Source organism: Neodiprion pinetum, chromosome 7 (genome assembly GCF_021155775.2).
Source record: "Neodiprion pinetum isolate iyNeoPine1 chromosome 7, iyNeoPine1.2, whole genome shotgun sequence".
NCBI classification, from domain to species: domain Eukaryota; kingdom Metazoa; phylum Arthropoda; class Insecta; order Hymenoptera; family Diprionidae; genus Neodiprion; species Neodiprion pinetum.
Window position 1 is genome coordinate 16,492,143 of NC_060238.1, and position 11,658 is coordinate 16,503,800.

General features: G+C 36.4%; 2 protein-coding genes across 3 annotated transcripts; one reads left to right on the top strand and one right to left on the bottom strand.

The window, feature by feature from the left end:
• The first annotated feature begins 1,828 nt into the window (after nucleotides 1–1,828).
• On the top strand, nucleotides 1,829–5,559 carry Ada3 (transcriptional adaptor 3). The gene has a single exon (XM_046635110.2). It carries the CDS (start codon nucleotides 2,223–2,225, stop codon nucleotides 3,600–3,602), a length of 1,380 nt encoding a protein of 459 aa, XP_046491066.1. The 5' UTR covers nucleotides 1,829–2,222; the 3' UTR covers nucleotides 3,603–5,559.
• A 354-nt stretch (nucleotides 5,560–5,913) lies between these two features.
• LOC124223287 (uncharacterized) lies at nucleotides 5,914–9,698 on the bottom strand. Of its 2 annotated transcripts, none has more exons than XM_046635108.2 (6): nucleotides 9,324–9,698; nucleotides 8,928–9,082; nucleotides 8,618–8,846; nucleotides 7,452–8,449; nucleotides 7,019–7,320; nucleotides 5,914–6,838 (listed from the first exon to the last, which is right to left on the bottom strand). In XM_046635108.2, the coding sequence occupies exons 1-6, from the start codon at nucleotides 9,379–9,381 to the stop codon at nucleotides 6,766–6,768; spliced, it is 1,815 nt and encodes a 604-aa protein (XP_046491064.1). In that variant the 5' UTR covers nucleotides 9,382–9,698; the 3' UTR covers nucleotides 5,914–6,765. The 2 variants fall into 2 exon arrangements, with proteins under 2 accessions (XP_046491064.1, XP_046491063.1); XM_046635107.2 differs by having other exon boundaries at nucleotides 7,452–8,461; nucleotides 9,324–9,692.
• Nucleotides 9,699–11,658: the final 1,960 nt, after the last annotated feature.

Below are 11,658 nucleotides of genomic sequence, written 5' to 3' on the forward strand. Positions count from 1 at the left end.
GCATCTTATTTTCATCTATCGTTGAATCACCATTTTTTTCTCTGCACCTCTATATTCTAGGTATCATGGTATTTAACATAATCCATGGCAACTCACCATCATATTTGAAAGAGTTATCTTCTCTCCAAAATCAAACGAACCATACTTCCCGACAGCAAAAAACTCATTATTTCCACTTACCTCTACCCCGCACGTCTACCTATCGCGATTCATTTTTTCTTTCTGCCATGCATTTTTGGCACTCTCTCCCTGCTGAAGTAGCAACTTCTCCCTCACTTCCAATTCTAAAGGTTCGACTGCACAACTACCTCTTTGCTATAGATACGGTTACGGTTTAGCTATTTTTAATCAAAATTTTAACGTTTTGGCTATTTTAATTTTAATTTTAATTTTGATTTTAATTTTAATTTTAACTATCATCACATTGTATCTATCCACAATCCTTTGATCTTTATTCATCTTTATTTTAATTGCGTCCTTATTGTTATTTTTATTTTTATTTTTATTTTCGGCACATTATTTCATAGTCTTTATTTCGTGTCCTCTTGTAGATGTCTATTACTATTAAATAATTCTATTACCATTATATCAACTTTATTACTATTATTGAATATTTTTTATATTTCTTTTTTATACTTATACCAACTATTGTTATTTTGATATCCTTGAAAAACTTATTTCTGATTTACACTGAATAATTTTATGTACTTTCATAATTCGCCTCATGGTACTACCAAGGCATAATAAAGGTTCAATCAATCAATCAATCTCTCTCTCTCTCTCTCTCTCTCTCTCTCTCTCTCTCTCTCTTATGCTTTTTCCTTCATAGATCAAAGAAGCTGATGAATACGGTACAATAATTGTACTTAACGAACAAATGCGTAAGAAAATTCGTACGTAAAATGCCGAACAGATCATGATTTTGTTGCCGCAGAACGGAATGGCCTGTTGGCAGAAAAAAAAAAATAAGGAAGAAAATAATGAAAACGGTTTATTCATTTTTCGTTACTCGTAATTGAATATTCCAATACGTTTGATAATAGCGATACGGGTAACGCGCGGTATGCGACGACGGAGAGACGGGCCAAGTCTCGAGCGCGAGAGCTGCGATTGGACTTGTGCATATATTCGGTGACTCGTTACAGCGCCGTATTCGGTCGTTACACAAGTTTTCTCACAAGCTTTTCAAATTTTTCAGCTTTTGGCTAAGCTTGTATTAAAATAAAAAATTGAAAAAATTGTTTTTATATATTTTGTTATATATGGGTGTTCTTTTAATTTTTAGAAGTTTGAGAAAAAAAATATAACAAAGTTAAAAATTGATAAGTTAATAAACAATGGAATTGTTGATAAAAAAAATTTTTTTTGTTACTTCATGGAGGACTGTCCATTATGATTTTTAGATAAAAAATAATTTCGCAACTAATTATTTAAACAATAGAATTCTAAAAAAAACGAATATAAACAAGTAAAAATTGTTGTTAAGAAAAAATTTTTTTTTTCTAAATCGTAATATTTATAATATAATAAAGTTGTGAAATAAAATTTTGAAAAAATATTCAAATGATCAATTTGTTTGTAAAAAATTTATGTTCCTTGTTCCTCAAGGAAGGACTATGAATACTTGCTTACGTACATGCTTACGAATATTTTATTGCGAATTGGTTCCACATGTGTAATACTGCTTAATAAGTAGTTCTGTTATTGACGGAAGATATTGTTTTAAATGTGTAACAAACACTTGTTGCAGTAGTTCGATTTGAAGTTGTCATCTCTCAAGATGGCGATTTCCGCTATCCCGCCAATGACGGCACTTGGTAAGTCAGATGACAGGTTAGTTTGTGTCCTAGGTTGTGTGGGTTGTGTGACATCGTTTGCGAAATGGTGTTGATAGTGAAATATCATTAAACAATTGGGTACATGATTGGCATGATAATTTCAAACGTACCTTGGATAAAACTAATCGTCAGATCAGACGACCTTTCGTACGTACCTGATTTGTTCGCTTTTCCATAGTAAGTGGACACAAAGGAAAAACAGAACCTAACCTCCAAGATTGCTTATTGGACACTTACGGTGAATAATAATAACTAATACAGTCGGTGAAAATCACAAAAATTACTGATAACTTAAACTTACTGCAATCCAGCTTATTGGTTGTATTTTTATAACGGTCGAACGTTAACTGAACATACCCACAGAGAAGACAGAGAGAAACCGTAATGTCAGGTAAAGGTAAACAGAGTTCAAAGAAGGCGCTGATAAAGGTGCGCGAGGGAGGTAAATCCGCACATCTGTCTTCTGTAAACTCTGACACAAGTTCGGAGAGCACAGAGGCTGCAGTTTCTCTGCCTGTTCTAAAGACGGTTGACAATGGAAAACATTTGCCAAGGTACTGTAGCATTCTGCAGCGTTCGGCGGAGGAATGTGTCGGGATGGAAGATTTGGATACGCTACAACTCGAGCTGGAAACATTGCTTTCATCCGTTGTAGTTCGATGCCGATTACTGCAAGATGAGATAACAAACTTGTCGTCGGCGGAAGAACGTAGAGACAAAAGGTCAAAGAGTGTAAAAGGCCTGTCGACACTTGACAAAAAAATTCGCGAGGATAAATCCAAGCTCAAGGACTTTAGCTCGAAGGCGCAGTCTCCGCTTCCGGCCAAACTGTTTAAGCAAAAAACTTCTGGGGGATTAGCTTCTCAAGTTGTCCCGAATCCTCACGAATTGAACAGAATCGATGGGAGTAAATCTGATCTCCCTAAATTACTTTTGCCCAAAAACGATACTCCCAATAAGTTCTGGGCTTCGGTCGATCCTTACTGCACCGATATCATGCCGGAGGACTTAAAGCTGCTGGAGGAATTGGTCGCTTCTCACAGCGATCAGAGCGAGTTGAAGAAAATCCCGCCGCTGGGTCGTCATTATAGTCTGCTGTGGGCGCATAATGATTTATTGCAGGAGGAAGATGCGGCTAATCCAAACAGGGATAAAAAGAAAAATCGGTCCGACGTTTCGCTCCTTGTTTCGAAGGTTGATAAGAAGGGAAATAGCATCGCAGGACCTTTGACCCAAAGATTAGTTTCAGCTCTGTTGGAAGAGAATGTATATGTAGCTAATAATAATATGGATAATAAATTGTTCAGGGATGGCGATCCTCCTGTGCTTAGAGACTTGTCTATACAAAATTCAATGAATTTGGAATTGAGGATGCACAAGGAGCTGGTAGAGCAAGGTATACTTGAGGCTGATACTCCGAAAAAGAATCAAGATGATGAAATTCTTGCAGAAATAAAACGATGCCAACAAGAACTGTCCGCTTTGTCCAATCATAATGTGACACAGTTGAAACGACTGCTTCAATTGGCGCAAGAGGAGAGCAAACGACAGGCTGTGAAACGTAAAATAAGCATTGTCGACAACGAAGTCGTTGAACATTACAAAAAACTGATACTAGCTAAACAGAGAAAAGTGTCTATGACTAAAAAAGAACAGGAGAAGGCTTGGAGCTGCCTGAGAGAGCGTGAAAACTTACTTGAACATTTGAATATACTGTCAAGCGGCAGTGACACTGTCATCAACTCAAGAAATAACACGGCTTGATCTCTCAATGGTCGTCATACAAGCCAATGCGTATATGCAACATAACATTGCGTTGTAGAATAGCAGTTCTGATTAGTTAATCTCATTTGAGTCATATTTTTATGTTTATCATGTTTAATATTTTGAATTATTGTACTTTTCGTTACGATTACAATGTTAAAATGAATGATGTGACAATTACTTTACAGCTTACATTGCTCTATTTACTTGTACAGATTACAATATTATAATTCTGGTAGTAATTTATACAGTTACACATCTAAGTTAATTTGTTCTTTTGATTACTTTTTTATGTGGTGCCTGATACAATTGAGTGATTTATGAATGTAGTAACAGGATAAATTGACCGTCAGGGGAAAATAATGAAATGGGAAAGATGTATTAACATATAATCTATATTTTAATATATTATATTTAAATACATATTCGAGAATTTTCAATCTTACGTATCATCTGGAATAATAGTAACGATAATGCTATTCGTAACAATGATAATGATTATAATTATAGGGAATGTTCAACAAATGAAATATCGTGAAAATGTAAACAAGTCGTAATAATAGAAAAATATATGTATATGTATGTATATAATATATACAATATATATATATATATATATATATATATATATATATATATATATATTATATATATGTATCAAGATATAAACAAAAAAACAGTTAATCCAACGACAACAAAATTATACAATATCACAAATAAATTAAATGAATAATGAATCCATTCAAGTTGAATCATGATTGTGGTGCAAGTGGTAACAATTTAATAACAAAAGGTATCTTCAAATATCTTCGAGCGAGTAATATTATTTTTTTACGCATACTATTATCATTTATTAATCAAGTTATATCATAAGTCACGGTAAAGAGATATAACACGTACAGAATGATTCAGAAAAATGTTACCTGCAACTAATTGGAAAGAGTGATTATTTTTCTCTAACAAAAAAAAAAAAATAAAAAACCTCACGAAATTACTATTCAAACCCTTCATCATTTCAGAATTCTTCTCCATGAATAATTTTTTTACTTCTCTCTTTTTGCACGTTCCCAAGTTTCATTTCACCTACATATTATATGGTTCTTATTAATTGTACCAACACTAACATGTTTTTTGAGCCAACTCGTATTTCTTCATCATTTGTTCATTCAATTTTTATTACAGAATGATTATATGTTATGCCTGAATATTTGTTATAATAACGCTCTAGTTGATCTTCTCTTTAATTTACTTATAAAGATTATTTATGGTTTGTCTTTTTGGTTTGGGCCCCATGCAACCGTTACAGTCAGAACATATTAGTTTATTTTTATTTATTTAATTTTTTTACTTTTAGATAACGTACGTTTACTTGTCTACATTCTATAGAAAATAAAAGTTTCACTTTGGATATTATGTTCAAAACTTTTTCAAATTAGTTTCAGAAATATTGGATGCTGCTCTTTATTTTATTACTCATGTTTTGAAATCTAGTTGTAAATTGCTTCGTTTTTTCCTTTTTTCCGGAATGTTTATCTTTTATATGTATATCAGGGGGCCTAAGTCGAATAGAGAAACTTTTCCATTATTTAGCGACCTGACACGTATCGACCTTGCTCTTTCTCCATAGGTACTTTGTTCACTTATTTTTTCTTAGCCCATATCGTTAAGATTCTACATCAATGAATGTATATATTTATGTAAATGACTGTATGTTTAACAGAGTGAGTCAGATTAAACACGATACAATTGGAACGGTACAGTTTCGCCTACCTATACAGTTTAGTTTGAATTGTGATGAAAACTTTCGATTTTTAATTATAAATAATACTAGATTAACAATTGATTTCCAATCACAAGAAAAAAGAAACGAAGGACGAAAGATTCTACGTGTAATAGTGTAGAAAATTAAATATGTGTGGATAAAAATTAATAATCCGTACTTGAGCTGCCGCTTTTTTTTAAATTCGAAAAATTGTCCCTGGTATATTTGAATAACAACCTAGCTAATTGTAATAAATTCCGCCCTGACAAAACTGTTTTATTTTATGTTTGATTCTTTTTTGTTCGTTTTAGAGAGAATTATAATTTAGTCTGAAAAACGAGCGTTTGTAGATACCTTCTATTCTTTTATATATATATATATATATATATATATATATATATATATATATATATATATATATATATATGTGCTATTTTATATATATATATATATATATATATATATATATATGCTTCAACACGTGTTAATATACTACAGTCTAAATGTCTTTAATAAAAATTTGAAAATGATAATAATTTGACGTATATGCTGCCTTTTAATTAATACTGTTGACTTATGCCTTGTTAATAAAACATTTCATTAGTTTTGGCAATTTTTTTTTTTCTTCTTTTCTACAAGTCCTGTTTCTTATTTGGCACAGTTTTTTGTAACGAATTCATGCAGTACAGATAAAATGGGTAGAAATATTGATTGGTAACAACACTACTACTGCATTTATACAAATTTGTTGTTGCATCGTGATAAGAAATGTTTTTTGTGAGTAGAATATTTCGACAACTATAAGGTATTCATCATTACCACTCAAAGCCAAATATGTTTTGATTAAACTAACTAGGTTTGTAAGTTGATTTGTGAAGACTATGTGTATAGAACAATATTTCCACCATCTACCAATTATATGTGGGTATTTTAACAGATATATTATCTAATCTTAGAAACCTGCCCATAAACGAACAATAATTACCGATGTTACGGCATGGTCGTCCATTCGTTCGGTTTATTTCTGTCTTCAGCCCGAAAATTTTAGTTACAGATTTGATTCGTTATTAACTAACCCTACAATAGATATAATATACATATACGTATATGTATACTTTTACACACACACACACATATATATATTTATATTGCTAGAGTGAAAATATCAAAATTTCTGTTTTTGAAGATATAATATTTGGTATTGATATAGATATTTATGTATGTATGTGGTTATTTATTAATTACAATAAAGATTGGATAATACTTTTGGCACTCGCGTATTCAAGCTGCTTCTTGTACGTAGTTTTTTTTTTTTTCTAAATACCTAATATGATGCACAACTATGAGTTTTTTTTTGTTTTTGTTAGTTGATTTTTTGTTGTTTGTTTTTAAATTCAAATTTTAATCTTCATCTGAAGACTCTGTGGAGCTTTCAGGCATTGAGCTGAACCAATTTTCACGAGCTCCGGTGCTCCTAGAACATAGCAATTGTTATTATCAATGAACATCTTTTTGCTGCACATTAATAATTCTCTACCTAGAATGAATTTGTAAAAATATAAACAAAAAAAAAATTAAAGAAATCCCGCTCATTATTCTCCACTGAGGTAAAGTTATTTGCTAGGGAGAATTTTCTGTGTAAAGTTTATCTCACCTCGTACGCTGACGGGTACTAGTGGGCAGTGTCAAGGAAGTACGATAATACTGGGGTGCGGTGCCTAGCGGTGTTTCCTCTGGTCTACGATGCAATGTCATTGTCTCGTGTGGAGAAGTAACTAATTCATCCTGGTTGTCCAGATAATATCGGGAACCGTTTGCACTCTTGCAATTCTCACATTCACTGCGATAGTCATCCGCGTCGTCGTGCAATGTCGGCAGAGCTTGCATGCTGCAAGCACATGCCACAGATTCGATGCTTCCATCTTGGTTCACTTCAGTAGTTGAAGGAATTTTAGGCTGAAATTGAATACCAGTATTTAAATATGCATACAATCGTCATGATGTTCTTTTCTCAATGCAGTTTCTAACTCTTAACTGGAACCAACCACTGATTAATACTAGCATGTTTCTTTCGAATAAAATCTCACCTTAAAGTCACAATTTGTTAGATTGGGACTTGGTTGGGTAGGCGGCTCCCCCTCAACCTGCGGCGCAGCAGTTGGTAATCCAACAAGTACATCATCATAAAATGCATCCGAATGAATAGAATTGTCATTGGTTGATGCAGTCGGTGGAGCAGATTGTGGAGTATTCTGAGGGGAAACATTCCGTGGTGGGGTATCGAAAAGGGGAGCAACGGGCTGATGAGCAGTAAACTCTCTTCTCAATCTGAGACTGCCACTGGTAGCCAGGGTTCTGGGAATAGTGCGATGGCTGGATGTGCCCGAGGTGGGCAATGTTGCAGATATGGTAAAAGCGCCAGCGCCCTGGCGAGGTAGAGTCGTGTGCTGGTGATAGGCTTTTGGAATAGTGGAGTGGGAAGGTGGTAGAGGTAAAATATTACTCTGAGATAAATCGTTAGTTTGGTTGGTGATGATGCTTGGCGGTGGTGGGAGATTTTCGTAAGTGTTAGGTCCTATGTTAAATGTGGTTACAGAGCTACTCGCATAGGCCCCAACTGTCATGGATTCGCCCTGATTTACTTGATGGGTATTTGAGTGAGTGTTAGGGCTGCTCAAAGGCCTATTCATCGACAGTATCATCGGAGACGTAGATGCTCCATGTCTGTCTGAGAGATTTGGCGTTGTGACTGAGAGGCCAATTTGGCTATTTGCTACAGTCGCGACTGATGAAGGATGAGTGCCGTGATTCACCGACAAATACGCGCCAGAGAAATTCAATGGTGATAACGCGTGTGGACTTGCAGATAGCAAAGCTTGCTCTGCTCTCGCAGCTGCTACTGCTTCTTCATATGGTGGTGGAGCTTCTCCGCGTGGAAAATAATTACCTGGTGGTTTCCACAACGGATAACCACCTCCGCATGACATGTCATCTGCTGGTCCACCGTGCGACAATCCACCTCTTTCCAGGTATCCCATACTACCAAGACTTCTCTGCTCGTCGGTTAGTTGCCGGTTTTGCCTCCCTGCCACACAAACTATAGTATTCCATTATTTATCCATCGTATTTCATACAAGTAAAACAAATCTTTATTGGTGCAACATTGTGAACTAATGAACTAATCTGAACATGTAATGGGATTAGGATGAAAAAATATAAATGTTCAATGCGTAACGATATCTGTTGATCTCACCTCTAATTTTTCTCTGGCGAAGTCGATGGATCAAAAAGAATATGAGAGAAAGTGACAATATGGCAGTGATGCAGCTGGCGACGAGACGAAGTCCCATGTCGCTTGACGTGTTGCCATCTCCCAAGCCGCCTCCGATTCCACTGTTTCCATCTCCACCACCGACTGGGAGAGTGTCGTCCATGCAGATAAACTCGCAGCAAGTGGTGCCAACACGAAAAGATTTGCAGTCCTATATGAGAAACAATATATAAATGATAATGGAAAATTGTTTCTCAAGGTCCAACAAAGTTCTGACTAATTGTTTGATCACCTGTGGCTGGGAGCAGAGAACCGCCTTGCACCATTTTGGATTCCCATTGTCGCAGACGCAGAGAGTGCACGCATCCGGGCCAGGGCTGTAGTGGAATCCCGACTCAAAGAATCGGCCCTGTACGTCCTTGCAAGAACCGCTTCCCCTAGCTTGACCTGGAAGATTTATTAATTGCGGTCAGGAATATACCGAGTAGAAGAAACTTTTGTCATACCGAATTAGTAAAATGGTCGGGGATTCGGCGAAGGTGGGAAAAAACAATTGCCTCATGGAAGATAAAAAGAAATTGCAGGACAAATGAATTCGACGGACGTTGATTTAGAGGGCAGGGCGTGATGGTGAACGGGATTGGAGAATGTTTGGCGCGTGATCGGAGCATTGACAGCTGGTTCCTACCAGTAAAATGCAGATTTAGCGTGAGCACCGCATAGCTGAGGACTCCGCTGTATCTCATTCTGCGTTTCGTTATCTCATTATATACCGTCCACCGTCAACAATGTTGCTTAGTTTTCGTCAGTGCATATTCACCGTCATCTCAATCACCACACCAGATATTCAGTCAAACCACGAACGACACGCATTGTCAAATCATATTGACAGCACCCACATTTTCTCATTCCTTCACTATTATTCCAATCCCATAACCCAACCGCCAGTCTAAAATATGAAAGTATTAGCTACAAACTCTCCCACAATGATGATCGATTAGTAAACAGAAATGCTATCTCAGTCGGATTTACGAGTGGCGCCACCTATCCTATTTGGGCGAAGAATAACGAATTTCTACGAAGTCTGTCAACTGTTCGCGTTGCCTGGCGGCCGGTGGAACGGGAAAGGACCACTATTTTCAACCTGTTATGCACATCGTGTGATAAGGGAAGGGCAAGGACAAATGTACAGACATCTAGATTGATTCTGACTTCATCAATATTCCTAGTAATTTTACGACCCACAGTTTTGGCGTTGCCAGCAGTGCCAACGGTGCTCATTCGAAATCGTGGGTCGTAAAATTACTAGATATGTCGAAAGAGTCAGAATCAACAGCTAAAGTGTATCTGTATGTATATTACATACGTACATTATTCTTTGGCTGTGCGTACTAATCGGGAAACCGACCGCACCATATCTTCCCTCATCGAACATACGGCCAAAATGCATATGAATCGATGGGGAATATAGTGGTCAATAGGGTGCCAGACTTTATAGACAATGGATCCTGTCCGGAGTGTCAAAAAAAATGTCACTTGCGGTCAGTTTTTTCGAGGTTATCTTCCCTCATCGAACATATGATTGAAACTAGTACCAATCGATAGGGGAGGTCGAGTACTTGAAGAAAAAACCGGGGTGCCAACCCCCACTCTGTCCGGGGGGGCGGCAGCCACCCCCAAAAGTCGAACGACTTTACTTACGACTACACTTAGGGGTGGCTGCCGCCCCCCCCGGACAGGGTGGGGGTTGGCACCCCGGTTTTTTCTTCAAGTACTCGACCTCCCCGATCGATTGGTACTAGTTTCAATCGTATGTTCGATGAGGGAAGATAAGCTCGAAAAAACTGACCGGAAGTGACATTTTTTTTGACACGCCGGACAGGATCCATTGTCTATAAAGTCTGGCAGCCTATTGACCACTATATTCCCCATCGATTCATATGCATTTTGGCCGTATGTTCGATGAGGGAAGATATGGTGCGGTCGGCTCCTGGACTACTAACAATAAGGCTGTTGGGGGTCTTGAAGGATTTGGTACCACGCGCTTGTTCATAATGTAATGAAACAAATGTGATCACTTTCGACACAATGTTTTATTCGACCATAGACGACAGTACAAAATTCTTGTATGACTTAAGTCAACAACACTATAAACTTGGAAACTAAAAACAAAAACAAAACAATTTTAGGTGCTTGCAAAAAGAATTTGAAAAAGTTATGGAAAACGAAACGCAAAGTTTCCATTTTATTTATCGTTTTTTTAAAGCTTGTCATTTTGTTGACTCCACACAAGAACTTTGTACTGTTGTCTGCGGCTGAATAAAACGTTGGGTCGAAAGTGATCACATCTAATTCATTACACTACAAAGAAGCGCGCGATACCCAATCCTTCAAAGCCCTCCACTGCCGTTAGGATGAATTTCCGACCATGGGTATCTTACCTGAAAATGCTTGCCTAAGCACACCCTTGAAGACTGTCCAGAGTTTACATAAACACTTGGTATATATAGGCATTTGAAGCTATAAAGCTTCCGTTAGTTTTTTTTGTTTTCAATTAAATATACTACAGAGATACATTGGCTTTTAAAAATATGTTTATATACTTTCATTCTACCATCACATACTAAAAGATGTTAAAATATTATGATTGTATTTCGAAACTATGTGAAATCTGGCAGAATCTTGTAAATAAGGGTGGCTCTTAACAATAAATTTAAAAGCTGTAAAGACAACCAATGAGTATCCAAATGAGACGGTAGTATATATAAAATATATATTGACATTGTGAAAGAATGATCAGAAATCGACTGTGAAAGTGAATAGCGGAGAAAGCAGTACGTGTCCCGTGGCTGTAATGCAGTTAAAATATTTCTAGTTGCAAGTGGGCAGACATCTTTAATAGGTTTGACATGCGCTTATTGCGGAAAACTTACTATTTATTCATCGCTTCGTGGACCAACATTTAAAATGAATAATTTGAAATCAGCAATTCAAAAAGAATTAGTTACATAGTCGGAGACTAT

Coding starts and splice junctions, on each gene's coding strand:
- Ada3 (XM_046635110.2), top strand. CDS start 2,223: ATGTCAGGTAAAGGTAAACAGAGTTCAAAGAAGGCGCTGATAAAGGTG.
- LOC124223287 (XM_046635107.2), bottom strand. CDS start 9,381: ATGAGATACAGCGGAGTCCTCAGCTATGCGGTGCTCACGCTAAATCTG. Junction 8,847..8,927: donor TTCTCTGCTCCCAGCCACAG/GTGATCAAACAA, acceptor TTTCTCATATAG/GACTGCAAATCTTTTCGTGT. Junction 7,321..7,451: donor TAACAAATTGTGACTTTAAG/GTGAGATTTTAT, acceptor ATTCAATTTCAG/CCTAAAATTCCTTCAACTAC.